General features: G+C 55.0%; 1 protein-coding gene across 1 annotated transcript in view; it reads right to left on the bottom strand.

Annotated features, from left to right (window-relative positions):
* Window positions 1–15,037: 15,037 nt before the first annotated feature.
* Window positions 15,038–23,782, bottom strand: part of PRKN (parkin RBR E3 ubiquitin protein ligase) — a 1,106,313-nt gene continuing 1,097,568 nt past the window's right edge. Inside the window, exons 11-12 of the mRNA XM_056126437.1 lie at window positions 21,182–21,299; window positions 15,038–16,445 (exon numbers count right to left, since the gene is read on the bottom strand). Coding sequence (XP_055982412.1) covers window positions 16,333–16,445; window positions 21,182–21,299 — 231 coding nt within the window. The 3' untranslated portion in view covers window positions 15,038–16,332. The remainder of the gene's footprint in view (window positions 16,446–21,181; window positions 21,300–23,782) is intronic.

The raw sequence follows: 23,782 nt of genomic DNA, 5'->3' as shown, positions 1-23,782 counted from the left end.
GGAGGAGGAGGGGAAGGAGGAGGAGGGGAAGGAGGAGGAGGAGGAGAAGGAAGGGGAGGAGGGGAAGGAGGAGGAGGGGAAGGAGGAGGAGGAGGAGAAGGAAGGGGAGGAGGGGAAGGAGGAGGAGGAGGAGGAGGAGGAGGAGAAGGAGGAGGAGGAGGAGGAGGAGAAGGAGGACGAGGAGAAGGAAGGGGAGGAGGGGAAGGAGGAGGAGGGGAAGGAGGAGGAGGAGGAGGAGGGGAAGGAGGAGGAGGGGAAGGAGGGGAAGGAGGAGGAGGAGGAGGAGGGGAAGGAGGAGGAGGAAGAGGAGGGGGAAAAGCAGGAGGAAGAGGAGGAGGAGGACGAGGAGGGGTCTTAGATCCCCAAACTCGCAGGGCCGAGGGCACCCACAGCCAACCCAGGACTCCGGGTCCCCCTTCCGCCCTGTGCCTGGGGGCTCCCCTTGAGTAATGCACCCCCAACAGTCACTGGCAGCCGTGCTCCAGAAGCAGTGCTCAGCGCCTGCCTTCTCTGAGTCCCAGGGAGCCCAGGGCCGTGAGTTCCCTCTGGTGGGCAGGAGGGCTGGGCTCTGAGAAGTGGCGTCCCGTGGCCGTGCCCAGGACTGTCCCCCCGTGTCCTTGCTGTGCCCTGGGTCCCCGCAGTGCTCTGGCCTGTTTCCGCTGGGAAAGCTGAGGGCGGGGTAGGGGCTCTCCCCAGCCGCCAGGGCCCTGCCTGCATACCGCTGGACAGACTCCACCCTCAGGCCACCCTGGGGCTCGGGGGTTCCCAGGAAGGCCCTGGACTGCACCCAAAACCTGGAAGGGCAACTGAAGGCCTGGGCCTGGGCCCCCAGGCAACCCCACCGAAGGGGCCACATATCCTGGTCAGGGGCCGGAGGCCGCAGAGAGACGTGGAAATGGCCCTCCCACCCCTCTGTGCCTGGACAGCAGCTCCAGCTGGTCTTCTCGCGGGGCTGACTGCATGCCTCCAGCCCACGCTCAAAGACACAGCTGTTGTAGAACATTCTCTGCGCGGGCTCTGCAGGCCTTTGCCCACGGCATAGACCCTGAGCCCCGGAAACCCCAAGCCTCTTGCTCTCAAAGCCTTCCTGGAACGTGGTTCCAGGCCACGTCAGACGTGGAGCCAGCGACTGCATCCGGATAAGGTCCAGAATGAAAGTCCTTTCAGAGGAAGACGGAGCCGGGAGGCCCAAGACAGACAAACGGGGCCAAAGCAGCCCAAGGAGGGCCTTTGCCGCCTGGTGGCCCCGTCATTTCATATGGTGCCCTGAGCACTGCCAGGAGTAGTTCCTGAGTGCAGAGCCAGGAGTCACCCCTGAGCATCACCAGGTGTGGACCCCCCAGCAGTTAACCCTCCAAAAAAGGCAAAAAAAAAAAAAAGAGATAGATGGACATTGAAATATGATGTCAAAGAAATCAGCAACCAGCACGGACAGACTGTGCATAATCCTTTATATAAGGATCTTTAAAATCAAAGGATGCTGTGGCCGGGGAGATAGCCCAGGACGTAAAGCACGTAACTTGCATATGGCCACTTGGGTCAACGCTGGTTCGATCCCTGACACCACCTCTGGCCTCCTGAGCCCTACCGGGAGAGATCCTTGAGCACAGAGCCAGGAGTAAGCCCTGTCCTACCTATCTATCTAACAAAATTAGTCTTATTTTATTTGGGGGGAGGGGCACACCCGGTGATGCTCGGGGCTTGCTCCTGGCTCTGCACTCAGGAATCACTCCTGGTGGGGCTCTGGGGATTATCTGGGATGCTGGGGATTGAACCCGGGTCGGCCGTGTGTGAAGGCAAGCACTTAGCCAGCTGTACCATCTCTCTGGCCACAATAAAATCGTTTTCAGATAAAAAGTCAATAGATCAAAGGCAACAGGAGGAAAGAGCAGGAGAACTGGTCTTCAGTAGGAGGGTCAGTTCCTACTTCAGTGGCACTGGACAGGGGTGAGCGGGATAAATTAGGGAAGGGGACGCTGGGGCCGCGGGGGAGGGGAAAGAGCCTGCCACAGAGGCGGGCTGGGGGTGGGAGGGAGCCTGGGGCCACGGCGGAGGGTGGTGGGCACAGTATTCCCTGGGACTCAACCAGAAACAGCTTTGTAACTTGCCAACTCACCGCGATTCAATAAAAGAAAGAAAAAAAGGAAGGGAGGAAGGAAGGAAGGAAGGAAGGAAGGAAGAAAGAAAGAAAGAAAGAAAGAAAGAAAGAAAGAAAGAAAGAAAGAAAGAAAGAAAGCGGGACGCTGCTGGGGTCCCTCTGAGCCAGGTGGCCTGGCCAGTGACTCTGGGCATGGTCTGGAGGGAGGGATGGAGCCGCCCAGTAGGGTCGCCCACCTGGAACACGACCAGCCCTGAGCACATGGAGCTGTTGGGGTGACCCTGCCCCATCCCAAGCCACAGCCAGGCAGCCAGAAACCCGCCCCCAATCTCGTCCCAGGCTGGGCAATGCCAGCCGCCCAGGTGGCTGCAAGCTACTGAGAGTATTTCGCCCGCACGGCAGAGCCTGGCAAGCTCCCCGTGACGTATTCGATATGCCAGACACAGTAACAACAAAGTCTCCAATGGAGACGTTACTGGGCCCGCTCGAGCAAATCGACGAACAACGGGAGGACTGTGACTGTGACTGTGACTTGTCTCCTACTGAAATTCTTTTCTGCAAGGGAGAGTGATGGACCTGAGAAGAGCCTGGTGGCTGGAGTGACAGGACAGTGGCAGAGAACTTCCCTTGCATGCAGCTGACTCAGATTCTATCCCCAGTACCCCAGCACTGCTAGGAGTAATGCCTGAGTGCAAACTAGATGTCATCTTTAGGCACCCCCACTGTGCGTGGCCCCCAGACAAAAACAAAATCCTGGGCAGTGGTCAGAGCTGATTTTCCTTTTCCTGGAAAGAGCGAGTCCTTGTTCCAGCCTGAGCCCATGGCCCACTGAGAATGAGGTGTGGAGGTCAGCTCCTGTGCCGTGTAGACCAGGAGGGACACAGTGCAGTCCCATCACTGCCGAGCGGGCTGATGCTACAGCCCACACCTTTGGGGTGCTTGTGGCAGACCCTCAGTCCTGACCCTCCAGGCACTCCCGGGGGAACTGAGGTGGGTTGGGAGGAAGGTGACGAACCTCCACCTTGAGTCTACTGGCTCTCTTCCCCCAACTGCCATAAAATGATGCCAATAAACTTCATCTTCAGTTCCCGACTCAGGGCTCTGCAGATACTAGAAACCTCTTGGTGCTGGTAGGGCACTTGCCTCACACACCGTAGATCCAGGTTCAATCCTTGGGACCACATATGACCCCCCATGCTCCACCTGGGCACAGAGCCAGGAGAAAGTCCTGAGCACTAGCTGGGTGTCCTTTGTTAGGTCAACGATGCAACATTTGGATGCACCTAAGGCTGGGGCTGGTTCCCAGGAGAACCAACCCCATGATTAGCCTGTGACCAGAGGGTTGGAAGTGTCTAGTCCTACCTGAAGGGAGGTGAAGTCAATTGCCGCTGGCTGATGATTTCGCCCGTCGATGGCTGCTGTGTAAGAAGCGTCCAGGCTGGGGCATCAGAGCTCCCTGGGGCCTCTGAGCCAGGCCCCGAGCAGCACCAGGAGGGCAGAGGCCCCTCGGTCCAGGCCTGCCCCGGCGTCTGCCCTGCTGCCTGCTGGTCCTGTTCTCGCCTCCCCCACGTTCGTAGACCCCTTGTCCTTTGCTCTCCAGGGCTGCTCTCCTCACAGCCTTCCGGAGTCTGCAGGTAAACCCAGCCGGGGAGGGTGTGGCGGAACTCCTCATCTGTTGCTCATCTAAAGCATGGGCTGTCTCTGTTTCCTGGGCTTGTAGCTGATGACAGAGGAGCCCGGGAGAGAGTGCGCTCCGCCATGTGGGTGCTCCACAGCTCTGAACTGAGCTGGGTTCTTTGACACACTGCTCAGAATTGCTTATTGGTGTGGGGACACACACACACACACACACACACACACCTTGCCAGGTTAGAATTAGCATCTGGGAACTCTACACAACAGTGATGAGAGCAATCACAAGTTCAAGTCTTAAAGACTTTTCCAGGTTCTGCAAGGAGGGAGGAATGGGGAGGTCACTTGGCTGAGTGCCCTGAGGGGCAAGGGACGGTCAGGGTTTCAGACCATGGTGGCCAGCAGTTCTGGCAGCCAAGAGGCAGGCGGGGCTTCCCGGGACTGGCAGTAAGCAAGAGCAGCAAAACCCCCTTTCGACTCTTGCTCTCCCCTTCACGACGGGGAAACAAAAAGGCACAGACAAAAGTGCTGGTCATCTGGATGGTGGAACAATTCAAAACCACTGGGCAAGAGATACATTCTGTGTCTGTGAGAACAAGAAGTTCTTTGTAGGTACGGGGACTCAGAAAATGGAATGTGGCCACCACAAAGGACAGCTGAGTGTCCACAGCTGTTTCTCAAGTCCAGCCCAGAAGCTGTGGGTGTGGCCTCTCCCCAGTGTTCCTTAACACAGGCCCTACCACTGAGCCCACCTGTTTTTCTTTCCTCTTTAGTGCCAGGGAAACTGCCTGTCCCTAGGCATTCCCCTACCGCCCACCTACCACACCAGCCACTGTCTGTGGACAAAAAAATAATTCGTATTTCATCCAAAAATCATCCAACACCCAACCAACATCCATCCACCATCCATCCGTCTATGCAACATCCAACCACCATCTATCCAACTTCCACCCATCATCTATCCAACACCCATCCACCATCTACCCAACACCGATCCACCATCTATCCAACACCCATCCACCATCTACCCAACACCCATCCACCATCTATCCAATACCCATCCACCATCTACCCAACACCCATCCACCATCTACCCAACACCGATCCACCATCTATCGAACACCCATCCACCATCTACCCAACACCCATCCACCATCTACCCAACACCCATCCACCATCTACCCAACACCCATCCACCATCTACCCAACACCCATCCACCATCTATCCAATATCCATTTAATATCCACCCCGTCCAACCACAAGCACCCAACGCCCATCCATCTAGTCAATATCCATCCAAAAGTATCCATTCAACAACCAATGACCATCCATCCTACTCCCACCCAACATCCATACGACATCTAGTCAACATCTCTCCAGTATCCATTTAAGATCCATCCATATCCATCCAGCATTCATCCAATGTCCATCCAATGAATGAATGAAATTCCTTTTCATGTGTTTGCACATAGGATGTAAACTCCTCGTCAGACTTATCCAACCTTCCAGCTCTTCTCTCTGACCTTGAGAGAAACTATCCAATAGGTTCTTCATCTATACACACAGACTCACAGATGCATGCATGTGGCTTTGCAACTGTGGCTTTGTGGTTCTTCATTTACACACACAGATTCACAGATGTATGCATGTGGCTTTGCAACTGTGGCTTTTTGTCCTTAGTTAAGTGACCAGAGGTGAGGGGGAACAGTTAAGAATGGGACAAACAGGTTCAAAGGGAAATACTGGAGACCTGCTACTACTAATCCTACCATCGACATTCAGACATTCAGACATTCTGATATTCTATGAGCTCTCAACCCCCAGAGCACGGAGAAAGTGCAGTAAGAGGGCCTGAATTCCACGTAGCCTCTCCTGTCGCATTCACTGAGTCTGCAGAGAACCACGAGCCGGGGCTGGCAGGGACAGGCTTCCACATCTGCAGCCTCAAGCCAGCTCCCCGCTTGCATCCACAAGAAACTTCTGCTCTTATATTGGCACCAAATCCAGTCCACAGAAAGTCCCGCTTGCGGAGTCCCCTGGGCTCGGGACCACAAGGGTGATGTTGGACTCAGAATGCACTTCCCGAGCGCAAGGTTTTCTTCTCAAAACTGGAGATGGCTGCATTCCAGGTCTGAGTCTGCTGATGGCTGAGCACTTGTCTTCAATGGTCCTGTGTGCTCTTTGAAGGCCGTGGGGCCCACAGACCGGTGTAAATATCTCAGCTGTCAGTTGCTGTCCAGGACAGTGGTCAGTGATCCCTCAGAGGCCCCCTGGGAACTGTGCTGGGTTCTTTCTCAGCTGCCGAACCAGCTGCGCTGCTCGCAACAAACAAAGCTGGAGACTGTTCCAGACTTGGCTTGTTTTCCCTGTTGGTCCCTGGTCTCCTAACCACTTGGTTGCAAAGACTGAAACTGACTCAGGTTGGAGAACGAGCTGCAGGTTCCCCGCTTAGCCACAGTCCTTCCACTTGTATCCCTTCCCCTATTCCTGGCTTCTTTCTGTCGCTGGGTCTGCGAGCCTTGTGCGGCCACAGATGGAGGTGTCACCGAGAGGGCCACCAACAGGCCAGCTCCTGTAGCCTCTTCTCGGGCAGTTGGCCCCGGCCTCTCTACAATGACCCATTGTCTTTGTCCTCCCAGAAATCGCGTGGTGAGCAATGCCTTAGAGCAGGGGCCGTGGGCTGGCAGTGCCAGCTGCACTCTGTGATGTGTGCCAAATCCAACGCATTTGACAAACCACCAGTCTTCACCGTGCTTCCCACAAATATCCTTTTTTAAATTTAATTTTTTGTAGTTGTTCACAATAATTGATTACATTCAATATTCCAACACCAATCCCACCACCATGACACCTTCCCACCACCATTACTTCAAATTGTTCCACCCATCCTAAAATGTCTGTCCCCAAAGCAGGACCTAAATAATTTATTTTGTATTGCTTGTTATAAATAATATGTTAAAAATGATCCAAAAGAGTTTCCTTAAAGGTAAGCATTTGAAGATTGTTGTGTCTCATCCTGGAGCTATTAAACCCTTGTATAAAAGATCATTAACATGCTGTTACAGGTTGAGCCTTGCAATATATATATATATATATATATATATATATATATATATACTTTTTTTTATTGAGATTGGTTGCCTTCTATTTTACACCCCATCAAATGTGGTGTCCTACTCTTGGTACATCAGTGCTGTAGAGTATGAGATGTTGCCCCAAGATTTCTAAAATTTTAATTAGTTGGAGTGTTAATTTTTAACTGGATGGTGACTTTGGGGGTTTGGCGGCATCTCTGCAGTTTGTTGCTCTCTTCTGAGATTTGTGAGTCTCTGAAATCATGGCTGTTAATGAACTTATATTGCGCCTGAGGCAGTTTGTCGGCCTGACTGCCAAGCTCCCTGAAGAATAGGGAGATGGGGGAGGTCACCCATTCCCAACTCCATGCAAGCTTGGAGATTTCAGTCAGAAGATCTTCATACCTGAGTTTTTCAGGAGATTCACTCATGGATGAAGTGCATCCAAGCCTGTGGAGATTGGCGTGAGCATAGCAGCTCATGAATATTCTGGAATGCTTCTCTCCTAAATACACGTTGTTGAGCCGGAGAGATACTAGAGGGGGCAGGGCGTTTGCCTTGCACACAAGCTGAGCTGGGTTTGATCCCTGGAACTTCATATAGTCTCCTGAACCCACCTGGAGCAGGCCCTGAGCCAGGAGTCAGCCCTGAACATTGCTGGGTATGGCCCCTACTAAAAGTATTATCCCAAACATGTGTATGTGAAGGGGTGAAGGGGTGAAGGGACTGGGATGGGTGGGCCCAAACATTAGTTCTTAATCTACTAGGGAGTAATTTCTTAGAGAAGATGATGTCAGTGATTCCAGGAATAGGGTGGAGAGCTATGGAGAAAGTGCAGGCTTCTTGTTAAAATAAGGGAGATCAGAAATAGGCTTTGGTTATTTTATTTTATTAAAAGTGTTGTTTTAAGGCCATACCCAGTTGTGCTCAGGGCTTAGTCCTTGCTCTGTGCTCCGAGATTGCTCCTGGCAGTGCTTAGGGAACTGTGTTTTCAGGGATTGAACCGATATTGGGCCCATGCCAGGTAAATTCCTTAATCTCTATGCTGTCTTTTTGGCTGGTTTTGATGTAGGCAGGTAGACAGGGAAAGGTCCTCAGCAATAAAATTTAGGTCAACAGAACTTCTGGAGGAAAATCCTAAAACTGATCCACCCTGTGGATACAGAAAACAGACCTGATAAGACCTTCAGCAGATCCTGAGGAGGTTGGACACCTCCCCGTGAAGTTCCTAAAACCTCTCCCTTAATCTGATTAAAATCTGATCTAGCCCCAACAAGACTCTAGAACTTCCGAATCCAGACAACCCGTGAAGAGCCTATAAAAACCACCTTGAACAAAGGAAGGGCGCATGTGCTGCCCCAGTCCGTGTGTTCCATGCGCCTACACGGCCGAGTACATGCAGTGCCCAAGCACATGTGCCGCCCACATCTCCCCTCTTGAGATGTGGACTTTCATGCTTTCCAATCTAACGCTGGGATGTGTGGAGGGGCTCTTCTCTCCACCCTTGGAGAAGCCCGCCTTCTCTCTTGAGCACGTTACTCTGTCTCTCTTACTCTCCACTCTCTCTCCCACTTTCTCCCCCTCCTTCCTTTCAAAAGACCCTCCAAATAAAATCTGTTTTACTTCACTGCTTGTCTACTCCTGAAATTCTTTTCTGCGAGCGAGGCAAGAACCCAGTAACCCTGGGTCCCAGGTGGCAGAGGCGGATTGGGAGAAAGTGACCATCTTTCTCCTCCCGACTCATGGGAGCCACCTGTGGGGTCCACCGACATCAGTTTTGGCTGTTTAATTTGTATTTTGGGGCAACATCTGGCTGTGTTCAGGGATCACTCAGGACAGGCTCGGGAGACCCCGGGCGGTGCCGGGGATCCACTCTGAGTCAGCTGTGCTCAAAGCAAGCACCCTCCTCGCGGGACTGTCTCGGCTCTGGGTTCGGTGTCGTAGGAAAGTAGACAATGCAACATCATTCTCTCCTCTATCTTTTCATCCCATTGCGACATTTCTTCCAGGAAGTGAGCAGATATTAGCAACCTTGGATAAATACAATGGTGATCAGTCTTTCTGGCGGAGCTCGGATGAAAAGAGTGTTGTCCCGGGAGAGGACACTGGGGCTCAGATAAGAACGGGGAGGTGGGCGGCTGACACGGGCAGCTGGCGTCTCTCCATTACAGCGCCTGGAGACAGGTGCCTTTATGCGTGCCCGGCAGAGGCAGGGTTCGATTCGGAGAGATCTTTTTAAGTTGCAGAGAAAGCTGGTGGATCAAATATGAGCCACCAGCTGGGGTGACCCCCTGCACTTCTACATTACACTGATGCCCAGGGATGGGGAAACCACCCTCATGGTTTAAGATAAGTCCCCAGGGAGCACAGAGGGGCTGAGCACCCTGAGATCAGGGCCTGGGGGAAAGCAGATACCTGGTCACAAGGTGACCCTGGGCAAGCCAGGATCTCCCCCAGGTGGTTCATGATGCAGAGCGGAATGAGGAAAGCAAACCCAAAGGAGGAGATCTTTGGTTTGGCTTGGGGGGCCACACCTGATGGTGCTGAGGGGCTGCTCCTGGCTTTGTGCTCAGGCATCACTCCTGGCGGGACTGGGGGAGGGGGGACCCTCTATGGTGTCAGAGATGGAAATGGGGCAAGTCTATGACCTCATGAGCTGTATTATCTCCATGAGCTGCTGCTATTTTGTAAACAAGATGCACACTCACAGCGTCAGCTGGAGATTTTCCCGTGAAAAGAAAACCGATCTCCAAGGGAAGTTCTCACTGCCTGGGACTCTGGCCCGCAAGAATGGCAGAGCTGGTTTGGGTTTCAGAACCAACGGCATTTCTGGGCTGGGGCCATTGTCCTTGCCTGCTCTTCCTCCAGAGCCTCAGAGAAGGAGGGCTTTAACCCTCACCCAGAATCCTTTGCTTGGGTCTGGCGTTGGGCCCAGTCAGGAAATTTGCCGTGGCTTCCTTAAAGGCATTCCCTCTTCTCTCTCCATTCAAACCTCTCTCGTACCACACAGGGAAGACGTGCTCTACGGACATGCTGTCAGTTGCCAATAATGCTTTCTCTGCCCATCACCTGACCCTGCACAGTCACCCCTTCCTCACTTTCAACCTGGCGGGTCAGAGGGTGAGGGCAGCAGGGAAATCACTCACCTTGCACGTGCCAACCAGGGTTTGGGTCCTGGTGCCTTATTTGGCCCCCCTGAGCACCCTTAGGAAAGACTCCTGAATGCTGCGAGCACCTCCAGGTATGGCCCAAAGTCTGTGTCTCACTTTCCTGTGCATTCAGACGCTCTCACTGAGCCCAAGTGGTGACAGAACCATTCTAGTATTCCTGCTCGAGCATTCCTGTTTGTTTTCCTCTCAGGAGCTTGTTCTCATTTCTTTTCCCTTTCATTCGTGTCTTGCCCACTTCCATATCCTTTCTGGCTGGAGCAATTAATTCCATCGCACACCTGCAAGTAAAACCCAGGCTTGCATTGGGTCCAAGTGACAGGGCCCCAGTGTCCACGTGTGCACAGCGCCTGGGGAAGCACAGAGGGTCCGGAGGGCTAGGAAAGATGCTGGCCTTGCAGGCGGCCGACCCAAGTTGGATCCCCGGCATTCCATATGCTCCCCCTGAGCACCGCCAAGTTGTGATTCCTGAGTGCAGAGCCAGGAGTAAGCCCTGAGCAACGTGGGGTGTGTGACCCCAAATCAACAACTCTTTTTACTAGGGGGTAACGAGGTGTCACTGGCCACCCAGCAGTGTCAGGAGTGATGCTGGCGGTGCTCAGGGGACCATATGTGATGATGGGTTTGAATCAGGGTCGGCCAGATGCCAGGCGAGTGCCTTCTCCCCTCTGCTCTCTTCATCACTGCCCTTCCATTTCTCAAAGTAGTTACTTCTTTCTTTTTCTCCCCCCACTCTTTGATTTTTGGCCACATCTGACTGTGCTCGGGGCTTACTCCTGGCTCCGTGCTCTGGGATCGCTCCCAGTGGGGCTGAGGGGGTCCTATGGGGTGCTAGGGGTTAACAAGTGCATGCAAGGCCATCACCCACCTGCTGGACTGTTGCTCCAGCTCCCGGGCAGTCAACTTTCGGCTCCTTCACCCCCGTGTTCTCAGCCTCTTCACAGTTGTGGACCAGCAGGTTGGAATGATTTCGTCTTCTGTTTTGCTTTCCTTCCTCTTTTAATGATTTCAAAGTGTTTATTTTCTTTTTTTGTGGGGGGTGGTTGGGGGGTATACCCAGCGATGCTCAGGGGTTACTCCTGGCTCTGCACTCAGGAATTATTCCCAGCAGTGCATGGCGGACCAACCAAATGGGGTGTTGGGGATTGAACTTGGGTCAGTAGCATATGCCTTATCGACTGTACTATTGCTCTGGCTCCTGTGTTATTATTATTTTTCCTTTCAAAATAAAAGGGAGACCCCGGAGACAGTGCCATGGTTGAAGCACTTGCTTAGAATGTGGTGATGGCCACAGCCCTAGGTTCAAATCCCTGTACCACATGGGGGCCTCTGAGTCCCGCCAGGAGTGATCCCTGACAGAGAGTCAGGTGTGGTCTGAACACTGTTGGGTGTGATGCCCCCTCCAAAAAGATGGGACTGGAAAGGTAGATCAACCAGTTGAACACATGCTTCTAAAAAATGTGGGAGTCCGGGGTTCAAGCCCCAGCACTGCTTGGCCCTCCAAGCATTGCCAGGAGCAACCCTGGGACAGAGCCAGAAGGGACTAGAGGCACCCCCCCCCACCCCGCACAAGGGTGGGCAGGGGGCTGGCTCCTGTCACTGCCTTAGCATTGCCCGTGGTCCAGGATCATGATTTTTGTTGAGTCCACTAATGTGATGGATTGGCAACGCTGACAGACAGGAAACATCTTTCCTGGAGATTGTTCCTGGGGTTTACTGGTTACTGAGCTTTAGCTGGTTACTGAGTCACACGCAGTCTGAACCCCAGAGACCCTCACACCCTTGGCAGACGTGGCTCCCATGTCTGTTCCTGGTGTGCAGCCACCATGCCAGGAAAGTGCTCGCTTCTTCCCATTCTGATGAGTCTCACCGATTTGGCACGCCTAAGACATCGCCAAGGTCCAGCCTTCAGATAAAGCACACAGATTTTAGTTTCTAAAACACAGGAGAGCAGCAAGAATCAAGAGCGCATTTCTGCTCAGGGCTGACTCCTGGCTCTGTGCTCAGGGATCATGCCTGGAGGTACTCAGGGAACTGTGTGGTATACTAGAGCTCAAACCTGGTTGGCCTCGTGCAAGGAAACACCCTCCCCACCGTAGGATGACTCTTGCCCCTTGGTCAGGCTTTCCAGTGGGGGGCTCTTATCTTTGCATCACCATGAGCCCCAGCCCCCTGGCAGTGCTAGTTAGTGTTGGTTGCAGAGATCACAACTCGAGTAGATACCAGTAATGTCTCCATTCGTCCCAGCCCTGAGATGTTAGCTGCCTCTTCTTACTCGTCTTTCCCAACGCAGCTGCCATATTGGAGGCTCTTTGAGGGTCAGGGGAATGAGACCCGTTAATGTTACTGTTTTTGGCATATAGACTATGCCATGGGTAGCTTGCAGGCTCTGCTGTGCTGTGCGGGCGAGATACTCTCAGTAGCTTGCTGGGCATATATATATATATATATATATATATATATATATATATAATGTGTCACTTTCCTCCCGTTGTTCATCGATTTTCTTGAGTGGGCCCAGTAACGCCTCCATTGTGAGACTTTGTTGTTACTGTGTTTGGCATATCAAATACATCACGGGGAGCTTGCCAGGCTTTGCCGTGTGGGCGAGATACTCTCAGTAGCTTGCCTGGCTCTCCGAGAGGGGCGGAGGAATCGAACTCGGGTTGGCCATGTTGGCTGTGTGCAAGGCAAACGCCCTACCCGCTGTGCTGTTGCTCCAGTCCATATGTATATATATATTTCCCTCTATGACTTGTTGTCTACTGAACTCCATCAAATATGGTGTGGTAATTTTGGAAAATGGGTAGGGAGTGTGTTATGATGTGTCGCGGCCGCGCGGTTCAGGAATATGTTCACTCATATGTGAGGCTCGGCCGGAGCGTGTGGAAAGCGGCCTGCAGCGAGGCAGTGGTTGGGTAGTAGAGGTCGGCTGCCGGGGCTGGGTCCCTGGGGTTGCAGAGATAACGCACATTTTCCAAGAAAAGTCTCTTTCTCAGGAAGGGCAGCTCGGATTTGCTTTGGTTTGCGTTTTGGGGTTACATCAGGGCTGTTCTGGGGCGCTCCCCAGCCTGGCTGTGGCCAGGAGCCCTGCGCATTGGGGTGTGAGCTGCACCCCGAGAGCACCTCCCCAGCATCTTCCTCTGCTGATCTCGTTCTGTCGATTCCTGGGCCACACCTGGCGGTGCTCAGGGGCGACTTGGCTATTCCTGGCTTAGCGTCCGGGCCCTAGTAATGGGACCAGATGCCTGCCTCCTGCCTCCAAAGCAGGCCGCTGGGAATTGGGGTGATTACTTTACAGGGCCCGCGGGTCAGAAACCTTGTCCTGGAAAGCCAGGGTCAGGGACCCATAGCCTCGCCTCTGGGCTCTGAGTCTGGGCTCAAACCTTGTACCAACGAGGGTTTTGGTCAAAGTTCAGGGCACAGTCCACAGTGGGGCCTGGCTGGCACCGGTGTCTGGTGCCGTGACCCTGGAGACGAGTGTCACTGTCATGTTTTCTTAAAGCTCTGAGCGGACGAAGTGCTTGCAGGTCCAGTTTCAAACTCCAGGCCTTCTTGGAGTTGGGGTGGGTGGTGAACCCTTCCCTCCCCCCACGACCCCCGGGTACATCACACCCACATCCCACCATGAACCATCCAAGCTCATCTACTGGCCTTGTTCCAGAGACTCATAAATAAACCTCGAAAGAGATAAACTAGCTGCAAACATCTCTCGACACCCTTCCTGGCTGAACCCTCGAGGCCATCTTGGAGGCGGAGAGGGCCAGCTCCAACCCTCACAGAGTCCCAGCAGCCGTGCCTACATCCCAAAGCTGTCACCCCATCACAAAAAAAAAAAAAATCACAAATCATCCTGTTAATCGTCGATTGCCTCGAGCAGGCCCCAGTAACCTCTCCTTCATCCTAGCCCTGAGATTATATTCAAGGCTCTTTAGGAGAACGAGACCCATCATTGTTACTGGTATTTGGCATATTGGGTACGCTGCGGGGAGTTTGCCAGACTCTGCCGTGTGGGCAGGCTACATTCGGTAACCTGCCAGTTTGTCCAAAGTAGGAATGAGATGTCACCCCATGGTGACATCCAAACCTTTAGCTGGGCTGCTTAGTTACATATTCAGGATTTTCTGGGCCATCTCCAAACTCTACAGCACTGACTGACATCCCAAGAGGAACTCACCAGATGAGATGGGATGTCACGCAGAAGCCAACCAATCTCAACTAACAAAAACATTAGCGCAGAAGGCTTAAGTTGCAACGCCGCTGAGTAATCCCTCAGACAAGGACTTAACGTCCCCGTGGTGAGATACAACAAGGTTCACAAATTTTCTTCTACAGAAATAGTTTTGATCATTTCGTTAGCCACTTAGTGGTAGCAAGCCATATAAAATGAATTGACGTGGGCCTGCTTCAGGGGCAGGTTGGAGGGTGGTTGGGAAAAGGAGACAGTGGTGGAGAGAAGGTGACGGTGGGGGGTGGGTTCGGGGCTGGATACTGAATGCCTGTAACACATTATCAGGAACAACTTTGTAAACCACGGTGTTTATATGACGTGTGTGTGTGGGAGGGGGGGAGGGAAGGCCCAGTGTCAGGGCCAGAAAGATAGTACAGCTGGCATGGCTGATCTGGGTTCGGTCCCCAGCACCCCACATGGTCCCCGAGACTTGCCAGGAGGGATCCCTGAGTGCAGAGTCAGGAGTCAGCCCTGAGCATCGCCGGGTATGAATCCCCGCCCCCCCCCCCCGAAAAAAAAAGAAACAACCAAAAACACCCAAACATTGACAGATGTGGACCTGACAAGAAAGTAGCTCAAGGGTCTTGTGAGGCGCTCAGATTGTTTTTGGAGCCTTTTCACACCAAGGCAGGTTTCTCTGAGCCAGGGATCGATCCTGAGCCTGCTCTCTCTCTCTCTCTCTCTCTCTCTCTCTCTCTCTCTCTCTCACACACACACACACACACACACACACCCCTTTGCCGATTATTAAAAGCACATTTTCAAAGACAGCTTCAGGCTCTTCCGATGGTTTTATTCACAATCAGACACAGCCCTACACACCGTCAGGTTTTGCTCCACAGGTTTCCAAGGGTGCCCTTCCTCCTGCAGACTCAGCACCCTCCCTCAGCACCCACCCCAGCCCAGTGTGACAATGGATGGCAAGTGGCTGATTGTCTTTTCCCACACTGAGGAGCAATCCTCTGGGACAGTCTCAGAGAGGGGGTGGGCTCACTCCCGCCCCGACGCTGCCCCAATAACCTGCACTTTGCTTGACATTGAGAACTGTGATGAATTCATTTCTAAAAGTGTCTCTTGCAGGCATCTTATTCATTACGTTCACAGTGGGACAAACATGTCAGCTTATTGTCTAGGCTGCAAAAATGAAAGTGTAAAAGCAAAATATAGATTTTGCAGTACTTTAAACAAAAAAAAATACAAGTTCTAAAGCTAAAATTGTCAAGTGGAATACGATGTTTGCCCTCTTCCCTGTGGTTTAAAGGCCCAACATGTCATCAGCCTTGCAGCTTCCTGTGTAAGGGAAAGGGACTTCTGGGGGCCAGAATGATATAGAGCACGCAGCTGACCTGCGTTTGATCCCAGGCTCCCCACAGGGTCCCCTGAGCCCATCAAGAGTAATTCCTGAGTGCAGAGCCAGGAGTAACCAACCCCTGAGCACCGCTGCCTGTGGGCACCGAACAACAGAAAAGGGGTCGGGGCCGAGATTTGTAGAGAAACACAGCCTTTTTTTTTCACCTGAGTAATATATAGAAGCGAGACTTTGGGGACAAACACTAGTTTTGATGATCTCTGTCGAGGAAGAACATTGTTCTTGAAAGCACTGGAAGAACATTGTTCTTGAAAGCATTGTTCTTCACAGGGGCCATAGGACAGCGGTGCCCTGTCCAACAAGGGGGGCGGAGGGGGCGTTTCCCCAACACACCCTGAAGGTGTTAAACCCGGGAGATCCCTCTCCGGGAGGCCCCCATCTGCCTCCATTCGCCCAAAAATGAGCGCCAGGAAGAAAGCAGAGAACTGCATTTGGATTGTGCGCTGAGGGGTCTCCCTGAGGCTGGGGATGTGAATCGCTGCTGCGGCCGGTTGGCTCAGGCTGGGCTTTCGGGTGTGGAGCCAGGCAGCAAACCCAAGCCCCCCGACAGGTGAGGCGGGGCGGGGTGGGGGTCTCTGCCTCTGGGCTCTCGCCCTCAGCAGCACTGCAGAGGAGGAGAAGGGGCCTGGTGACGTGGGCAAAGACTTGGCGGCGGGGATGGGCATGTGTGTGACGGTTTCCGTAGCTGATTGTGCATGTGGGTGCGTGGACACATGGGCGTGGGGGCCGCGGGCAGGCGCGGGGTGTCCAGCGGGCGCAGCTACACGTCGAACCAGTGGTCCCCCATGCAGACGCGGTTCCACTCGCAGCCGCAGTTCCAACACCACTCGAGCTGGCACTGGGGCTGAGGGCACTTCATGTGCATGCACCCTCCTGTGGGCAGAGAGAGGGCACCGGGGGTCAGCAGGGGCGCAAACCCGAGCCCCCCAGGGCGGCCGCGCGGCGGCCACGTGCCTGCACCTCGCGCGCCACCCTGGGCCGTTACAGACCGGAAGTTGCCCTCGTTGCGCGCAGAGCATTGTGGGTCTTGTAGTTCCCGGTCACACTCCCCTTCCCCCCACTTCCTTAACCAGGGTTCTGACTGGTGCCTCGCCCAGAGACTGGCTTGGTGGTATGCAGAGAGGCGGAGAGAGGCGAGAGCGAAAGCAAAGTTTAGATTTTGCAGTATTTTCAGAAAACAAAACAAAAAAACCACCACCCAACAACAAGACAATTTCTTTCTTTCTTTCTTTCTTTTTTTTTTTTTTTTTGCTTTTTGGGTCACACCCGGTGATGCACAGGGGTTACTCCTGGCTCTTCACTCAGGAGTTACTCCTGGCGGTGCTCAGGGGACCATATGGGATGCTGGGAATCGAACCCGGGTCGGCCGTGTGCAAGGCAAACGCCCTACCCACTGTGCTATCTCTCCAGCCCCGACAATTTCTTTCTAAACACGCAAATAGTCGTAAAGAAGCAAACGATGGAATAAAGTTCAAGTGTTTGCCCTCCTGCCTGTGATTTAAACATCCAACATGCCGATGGCCTTGCAGCTTCCCTATGGAAGGGACAGGGATTTTTATGCACAGCTTTTTTTTCCCCCCTTCCATACAACACACGAAGACAAAATTAATTCTTCTGTGTTTGCTTCAATACTTCTATTTCTTTGTCAGTTCTTTGTTTAAAGACATATATTATTCTGAAGAACTAAAACACTTTTTTTTGGGGGGGGGGGAGGTTGTCATGTCTTACAGTACTCAGAGGCTGCTCCTGTCCTGTGCTCTGGGGCTGGCTCCCAGTGGTGCCAGGGGACAATACGGTTTTGGGAGCAGAACCATGGGGCGCCTGGACCTGGTGCGTTGAGTGTCTCTCTAGCCTTCCATGGAGTAGTTTAAAGGTATCTAATGTTGGGGCTGGAGTGATAGCACAGCAGGTAGGGCGTTTGCCTTGCACGTGGCCGACCAGGTTTCGATTCCCAGCATCCCATATGGTCCCCTGAGCACCGCCAGGGGTAATTCCTGAGCGCAGAGCCAGGAGTAACCCCTGTGCATTGCTGGGTGTGACCCCCCAAAGAAAGCAAAAAGAAAAAGGTATCTAATGTTGCTCAACAGTTAGTTATGCACTATGAAATAATGTCATATAAATGCCATTTGTTTGGGGTCCTGGAGTTGGTCGTAGCTCACGAGCCAGGAGTTGGGGGCCTGGTGGCCAGAGAGGAAACTGGGACTGAGGACAGGAGTCTCAGGGCTGGGGGCATGTGGGGTGCCCTGTGCCTAGAGCCCTCCCCATTACCCCGACCCTGGAAATGTGGCCAGTGACCCCCTTCCTGACTTCTCAGGGTCCAGCCCTCTGAGAGAGGAAGTCTCGAGACTGCACTCTGGGTTTGGGGTCACACAGAGAGGTAAGACCCTCTGGGGTTGCTAAAGACATCCCCTATGTGCTTCTGCATGGAGTGAAAGGGCTGTGCTTGAAGTCTGAGGAAGAGAGCTGCTTCTAGCCGGGTGCCTCAGGGAAGTCGGGCCCAGACGGTCCTCTGCTGGTAAGCGCAGGATACTGAATGTTTACTGTGATCTGCCTTTCCTGATGGGCTTAAGTCCTTTTTTTCTGGCTCCAAATTCCAGGTCACTGTTTTACTACCATCTCATTGTTATCATGAGAAAGCTGCTGTGAAAACATCTACTGAGTTCAAATATTTATGATTATGTAATCAAGGGCATTTGGTTTTAAGGCAATTTAGGGACTTTCAACCCCCCCCCCCCCCCCACACACACACACAGAGTTTTCTGTTGTTTCTTGGCTTCCTTTAAAGATCACGGAAGCAATACAATTACACAGAGATTAAAATGAATAAAGTGGGAAAGAAAACCTCACAATCCTTGCTTAATATTTCTCAGTTTAGATCCATGATTTTCAACAAATACCAAATGAGTATACGCTTAGGATGTTAATGACATAATAAATAATATAATGCCATGTGATCACTATGGTTTCTGAAGAATATTAAAACTGCTGCCCGAGGACCACATTTAGGTTAATGAGATACAATGAGGTGCTCAATGGGGGTGGAGGGCATTCTCTTGTTCCTCTGTAACCCTCCCAAATACACGACACTTGCACTGCACACAGTATTTGATCACGGACAGGGGCTGCCAAGGATTTACTGCTGCAGGAGGTAAGAAGGAAGGGAAGAACAGAGATCCCAGGGGCTCCTTTCCTTCTTGGGCTCATCCCCGGGGCACGGGGGAAGTCAGGGATGCTACTTCTGGAAGCTTCCCTATCGGAAAGCCCCAGAGAGGCCCGATGCATGCTAGCAGGACCAGTCTGCCAAGCTGGTTTTAGCAGAGACAGCCCTGAACAAGCTGCAGGCAGCCTGGGCCCTCACACAGGGAGACGGCAGGAATGGGGTGAGTGAGGGAAGAAGGTTCCAGAGAGCAAAGAGGATGACAGCAGGAAGCACCTGGTTCCAGCCTGGGTGTAAAGTGGAGAGGATTCAGATGGTGCCCGGGTTTGGGGGGAGGGAGATCTGCCTCCCTGGGGTCCGGCGGGAACGGCAGAGCAGCGGCCCGCAGAATGCTGTCTGCCAAGCCCAGCTGCTGGTGGGGCCCGGGTTCACAGACTCAGAGCCCTGTAGACCCACGCCACCGGGTTCGAGCGGCAGCTATGCTCTTCTCAGGCTTCTGGGCCAGACCTGCCTCAGTTTCCGTGTAGCGCAGGGGAGTCCGGCCAAGGTCAGCTGTGTGCAAGGCCAGTGCCTCAGACCCTACGCTCTCCCTAGCCCGTGATCTGCTCTGGAAGAAGTTGAGAAGTGGGTCCGAGGCGGCAGCTCACTGCTCCAATGTCACCGGCATGTCTACAGAGGGACATCTGGTTCACCTGTCTGTCCCCTGGTGACTCACTGGCAGGACCAGAAAGTCTCCGCGTCCATTCAGGACCCCCTTGATGGGGTCCCCACCGTGCCGCTCTAGGGGCTAGGACTCAGTGGGCATTTCCCCTTCTCGCTGGAGCCCCCTGGCTCGGACCTGGATGCCTGGCTTGAGCTGAGGCTCCCTGTGGCCCCCCCGTGTGCGTTGCTGAGCTTCTGCAGGGCAGGCAGCTGAGGGCTTGCGGGAACCGGGAGGGCATGGGGCAGCTGAGGCTGACGGCCGGAGTGGCAAAGCGTGCGGCTCTTCTCTTTCCCTGCCATGTTGCTCTCCCCACTGCCCAGGAACCCAGGGTTCACGGCTTCAGGCTGCCCAGGATGGACACAGGCCAGCAGCTGCCCCTCTCAAGGCCTGGGCGGACACTTGGCGCTGACTTAGCCGGGGCAAAGCAATATGCAGAGGCGCGGGGTTGCGCGCTGAGGGGCAGAGAGAGCAGGGGGTGGGAGCTGGCACCTGAAGAATGCACCGGGCAGCTGCTGTCCCCGTGCCAGCATGAGCAGGGGCCGAGGTGGGGGGGTGTCATGGGGACCCCGGTGAGGAAAGCAGCAGGTGGGGGAGGTGGAAGTGCCCTTCCCAGGCGAGACCCATGTTCTGGGTAGGTGAGCTGACTCGGGGGGGGGGGGGGCAGGGGCTCCACGTGGGCACAGACACGGGCATAGACCCAGACACGGGCACAGACATAGCATGGGCACAGACTTGGGCACAGACACAGACATGGGCACAGACACAGACGTGGGCACAGACACAGACGTGGGCACAGACATGGGCACAGACATAGACTGGGAAGAGGCACAGGAATGTGCATGTGGGCATCCCCACAGGGGGGCTGCTCATTGCAGGGAAAATCCTTAGCCTCAGAGCAGTGGCTGCAGCCAGTGCAAAGCCCCTTGCAGAGACGCCGCCTGCGTGGAGGACGTTGGAGCAACGAGTAGTCAGACAACTCTAGGGACCACAGCTCCCAGGCCTGAGCCTGTGCTGGCACTCCAGCGGCACTAACAGAGGATGGGAAAGAGCACCACGGCCAAGAAAAGGCGGGCCGCTGGCGAGGCCGAAATGCACAGAGTCCTGGGGTGGCACAGTGCCTCCCCCGCTGTGGGTCAAGCGCAGAGTCCTGGGGCTGCTTCCCCGCTGTGGGCTGAGTGGGGTGAGAACAGCTCCTGCGTGCTTGGCCCGGGGTAGGGGTGGGGGTGGCAGGTGCCAGCACTGTTAGTGCCCAGCAGGCTTCGGACAAGTCAGTGTTCGTGCTGCGTCGCCTCCAGAGGGGCAGGCGTCGGCTGCCACCTGGTGGGTGTGATCCAGTGTGCGTGTATGGGCGGGGGGGGGGGGGGGACCCTCTTAGCACAAGCAAAGCGACAGTGGCCCCCAGGCTCACGAGGAGACAGAAGCAGACCGTGCGTCCGGCCAGGGTGGCCAACAGAGCAGAAATATGAAGACCAGGCACCCATGGGAGCGAGGGCTCTCCGGAGACTGGGCCCGTGTTGTGCGCCCGAGGCATGAGGCCTTCCTTAGCCGCAAGGCAGCCAAGTGCCGGGCTGAGGGTCCGACTCCAGGCCTCGGGCTGGGGAGTAGAGCCAGAAGATCCAGGAGGGATTCCCAAGTCCCACCAGGAGTGGTCCCCGAGAACCCGACCGGAAGCCGAGTCTGGACCCCAAATCACCGTGAGCAACCCCCCAGTCCTCCCCGCCTGCAGGACCCGGGTGGGCGCGCACTCACCATTCTTCTCCACGGGCACGCGGCAGCGGGGGCACGGCTTGGTGGTGTTCTTGATGGTCTCCTTGGAGGCCTTCTCCCAGCGGGCCTGCTCAGCGGCCTCCTCGTCCACTCTGTAGGCCTGGAGGGGGGTGGGGGAGACAGGCGCTGACCCCCCTGCCTCAGCAGCCGGGCTCCGGCCCCACACGCTGAGGAGAGGAACCCGCTGTCCAGTCAGGTCACGTGGGGACGCGCTCTCCTGCCCGTGGCCACGGGCGTCTCGGCCCAGAGACAAGCATCGCGTGTGGATTGACAGTGAGTTTTATGGTCGTCCCTGTTTTGTCTCGTTTTGGGGCCACACCTGACAAAGCTCAGGGCTGACTCCTGGCTCTGCACTCAGGGCTCACTCCTGGCGGTGCTTGGGGGACCACATGGGATGCCAGGGACCGAACCCGGTCAGTCATGTGCAAGGCAAACGCCCTCCCCGCTGTGCCATTGCTCTGGCCTGGGTCTTCCCTGTTTGAATACTTGTAATAAAGGACATTTTCGGGGCTAAATGTGCAGGCGGGACTGTGGGGTGCTGCCTAATCCCCTCCTTCTATGGGGCGGGGTTCGGCACCACACCTGGGGGTGCTGAGGGGCTCTCCCTGCTCAGTGCTTGGGGTTGCTCTGCGTCTGGGAACTGTGCAGTGGCAGGGATGGCACCCTGGGTCTTGCACGCACTCCAGCCCTGAGCACACGTCTCTGGCTCTAACTCCTCCACCTGTGGCCAGACTAAGCCAAAAGAAAAACCTGCTGAGGGACTGGAATGATAGCACAGCGGGGAGGGCGTTTGCCTTGCACGCGGTCGACCTGGGTTCGATTCCCAGCATCCCATATGATCCCTGAGCACCGCCAGGAGTAATTGAGTAATTCCTGAGTGCATGAATCAGGAGTAACCCCTGAGCATCTCCAAGTGTGACCCAAAAATAACAAAAAAAAAAAAGAAACAAAGAAAAGAACAACCTGACAACCTGCTGAGGATGGGGAAGCAGGTGCACCCGGGATTGGTTGAGGCCCTGGAGAGAGTGATAAGAGGCTGTAGGCGGTGACACATGCGTGACACACGGGCTCAGCTGGTTCCCTGCAGGTGAGGCCTTCAACTCCCTGCCTGGGAATCTTGTTCGCCCATAGGAAGATGGACAAAGTGGAGGCCCATCCCCCCACATCACCTGCCCGAGGAAGCACTGTGTGACCCCACGCAGCCACTAGCCGGATAAAGGTGTGTCAGCTCTAAAAGCCAGCTCAGATCCCCTTTCCCTGGCAGGATGGGGCCTCAGCCCCCGGGCATACAGGCTTCGGGACTGAGGGGGAGAGCTGGCAGGCGAACACCAGCTCTCAGACCCGCTGTGCCCACTTGCCCTGGGTTCCAGCAAACTCGCAGGCGGGCCAGGGCCAGACCCGGCACCCGCTGCAGCTGTGCCCCCTGGTGGCGGGTTGGGACAGAGCCGATGCTAATGGAGACGACCTGGTCACAGCCCTGGCACCAAGATGCCCGAGAGTTGGGGTGTCCTCACGACACCCTTCAACCACGGGGAAACACGCAGAGTTATCTGTTATTTCATTATGTACATCCTGGAAGCACTAATGGGGGCACGTGGCTGAGAACTCTCCCAGGCCCTAAAGTCCTGGGTGTTTGAGCCTCACCTGGCAGTGCTCGGGGGATGCTCCCAGCCCTGTGCTCACGGGGCCAGGTGGTGCCGAAAGACTGAACACGCCTCACACACGGCAAGTGCCCTAACCCCGGACTGTCCAGCCCCTGGACACACATTTTTGTCTTAAAGTTTTGGGGCCACTCCTGGCAATGCCTGGCGGGCCGAGGATGGAATTGGGGTCAGCCTCGTGCAAGGTAGGACCCCTCTGCTGTGCTGTCTCTCTGCCTAGTTTAGAGTCAGGATTCCTTCTTTCCCGGGGAAGCCCAGACTTTGCTGGCCATGTCCATAATGTCCCTCCTGGCCGCACCAAGATGAGTGTCCGAGGAGCAGCAGGGACGAGGAATGTGCCGGCAAGTGCCATCCATCACGGGTGTCATTTCCCTCCTCGTCAGTCTGATGCCAGAGCCCGGGTGGGTGAGTTTCTGGTCCCTGGGCAGGTGGGAGGGGCTGGGCGCTGGCCCCAGACGGAGGGTGGGGGAGCGGGAGGCTCCTGTGGCTGACCTGGTGCCCTTCCCCGGGTGCCCATCAGCGAGGCCTCATTGCCTAGGGCCACCCTCCACTGGCACTGCTGGGAGCAGATTCGAGCCGATATGCCCTAGGCTGCGCGTGGGTGGGAAGCGGCCAGCGGCCAGCAGGGCTCCCCCAAGTGGTCAGCGGGGGTTCCCGCAGCGCGCGGCTGCCTTGGGGTCCGGGCTCCTGCAGGCCGCCGGCTCCCTAAAGCCTCGAGCGCCATCTGGTGTTCTGGACGCGCGTGTCCTGCTCATCCCTGGAAACCCAAAAACCCCCGGCTCAGGCTTTCCTCGGGAGGCCCTGTCTAGGGCGGGTGCGTGCCGTGTGTAGGTATATGTGTGTATGTGTGTCTGCCTGTGTGTCTGCGGGGTGTGTGTGCCAGTGTGTGCCGTGTGTGGGCCATGTGTGGGTCATGTGTGTG

The sequence above is a fragment of the Sorex fumeus genome, unplaced genomic scaffold, assembly GCF_029834395.1.
Source record: "Sorex fumeus unplaced genomic scaffold, SorFum_2.1 ptg000061l, whole genome shotgun sequence".
NCBI classification, from domain to species: domain Eukaryota; kingdom Metazoa; phylum Chordata; class Mammalia; order Eulipotyphla; family Soricidae; genus Sorex; species Sorex fumeus.
The sequence above is the reverse complement of the archived record's forward strand: the minus strand, read 5'-3'. Positions and strand labels throughout refer to the sequence as shown.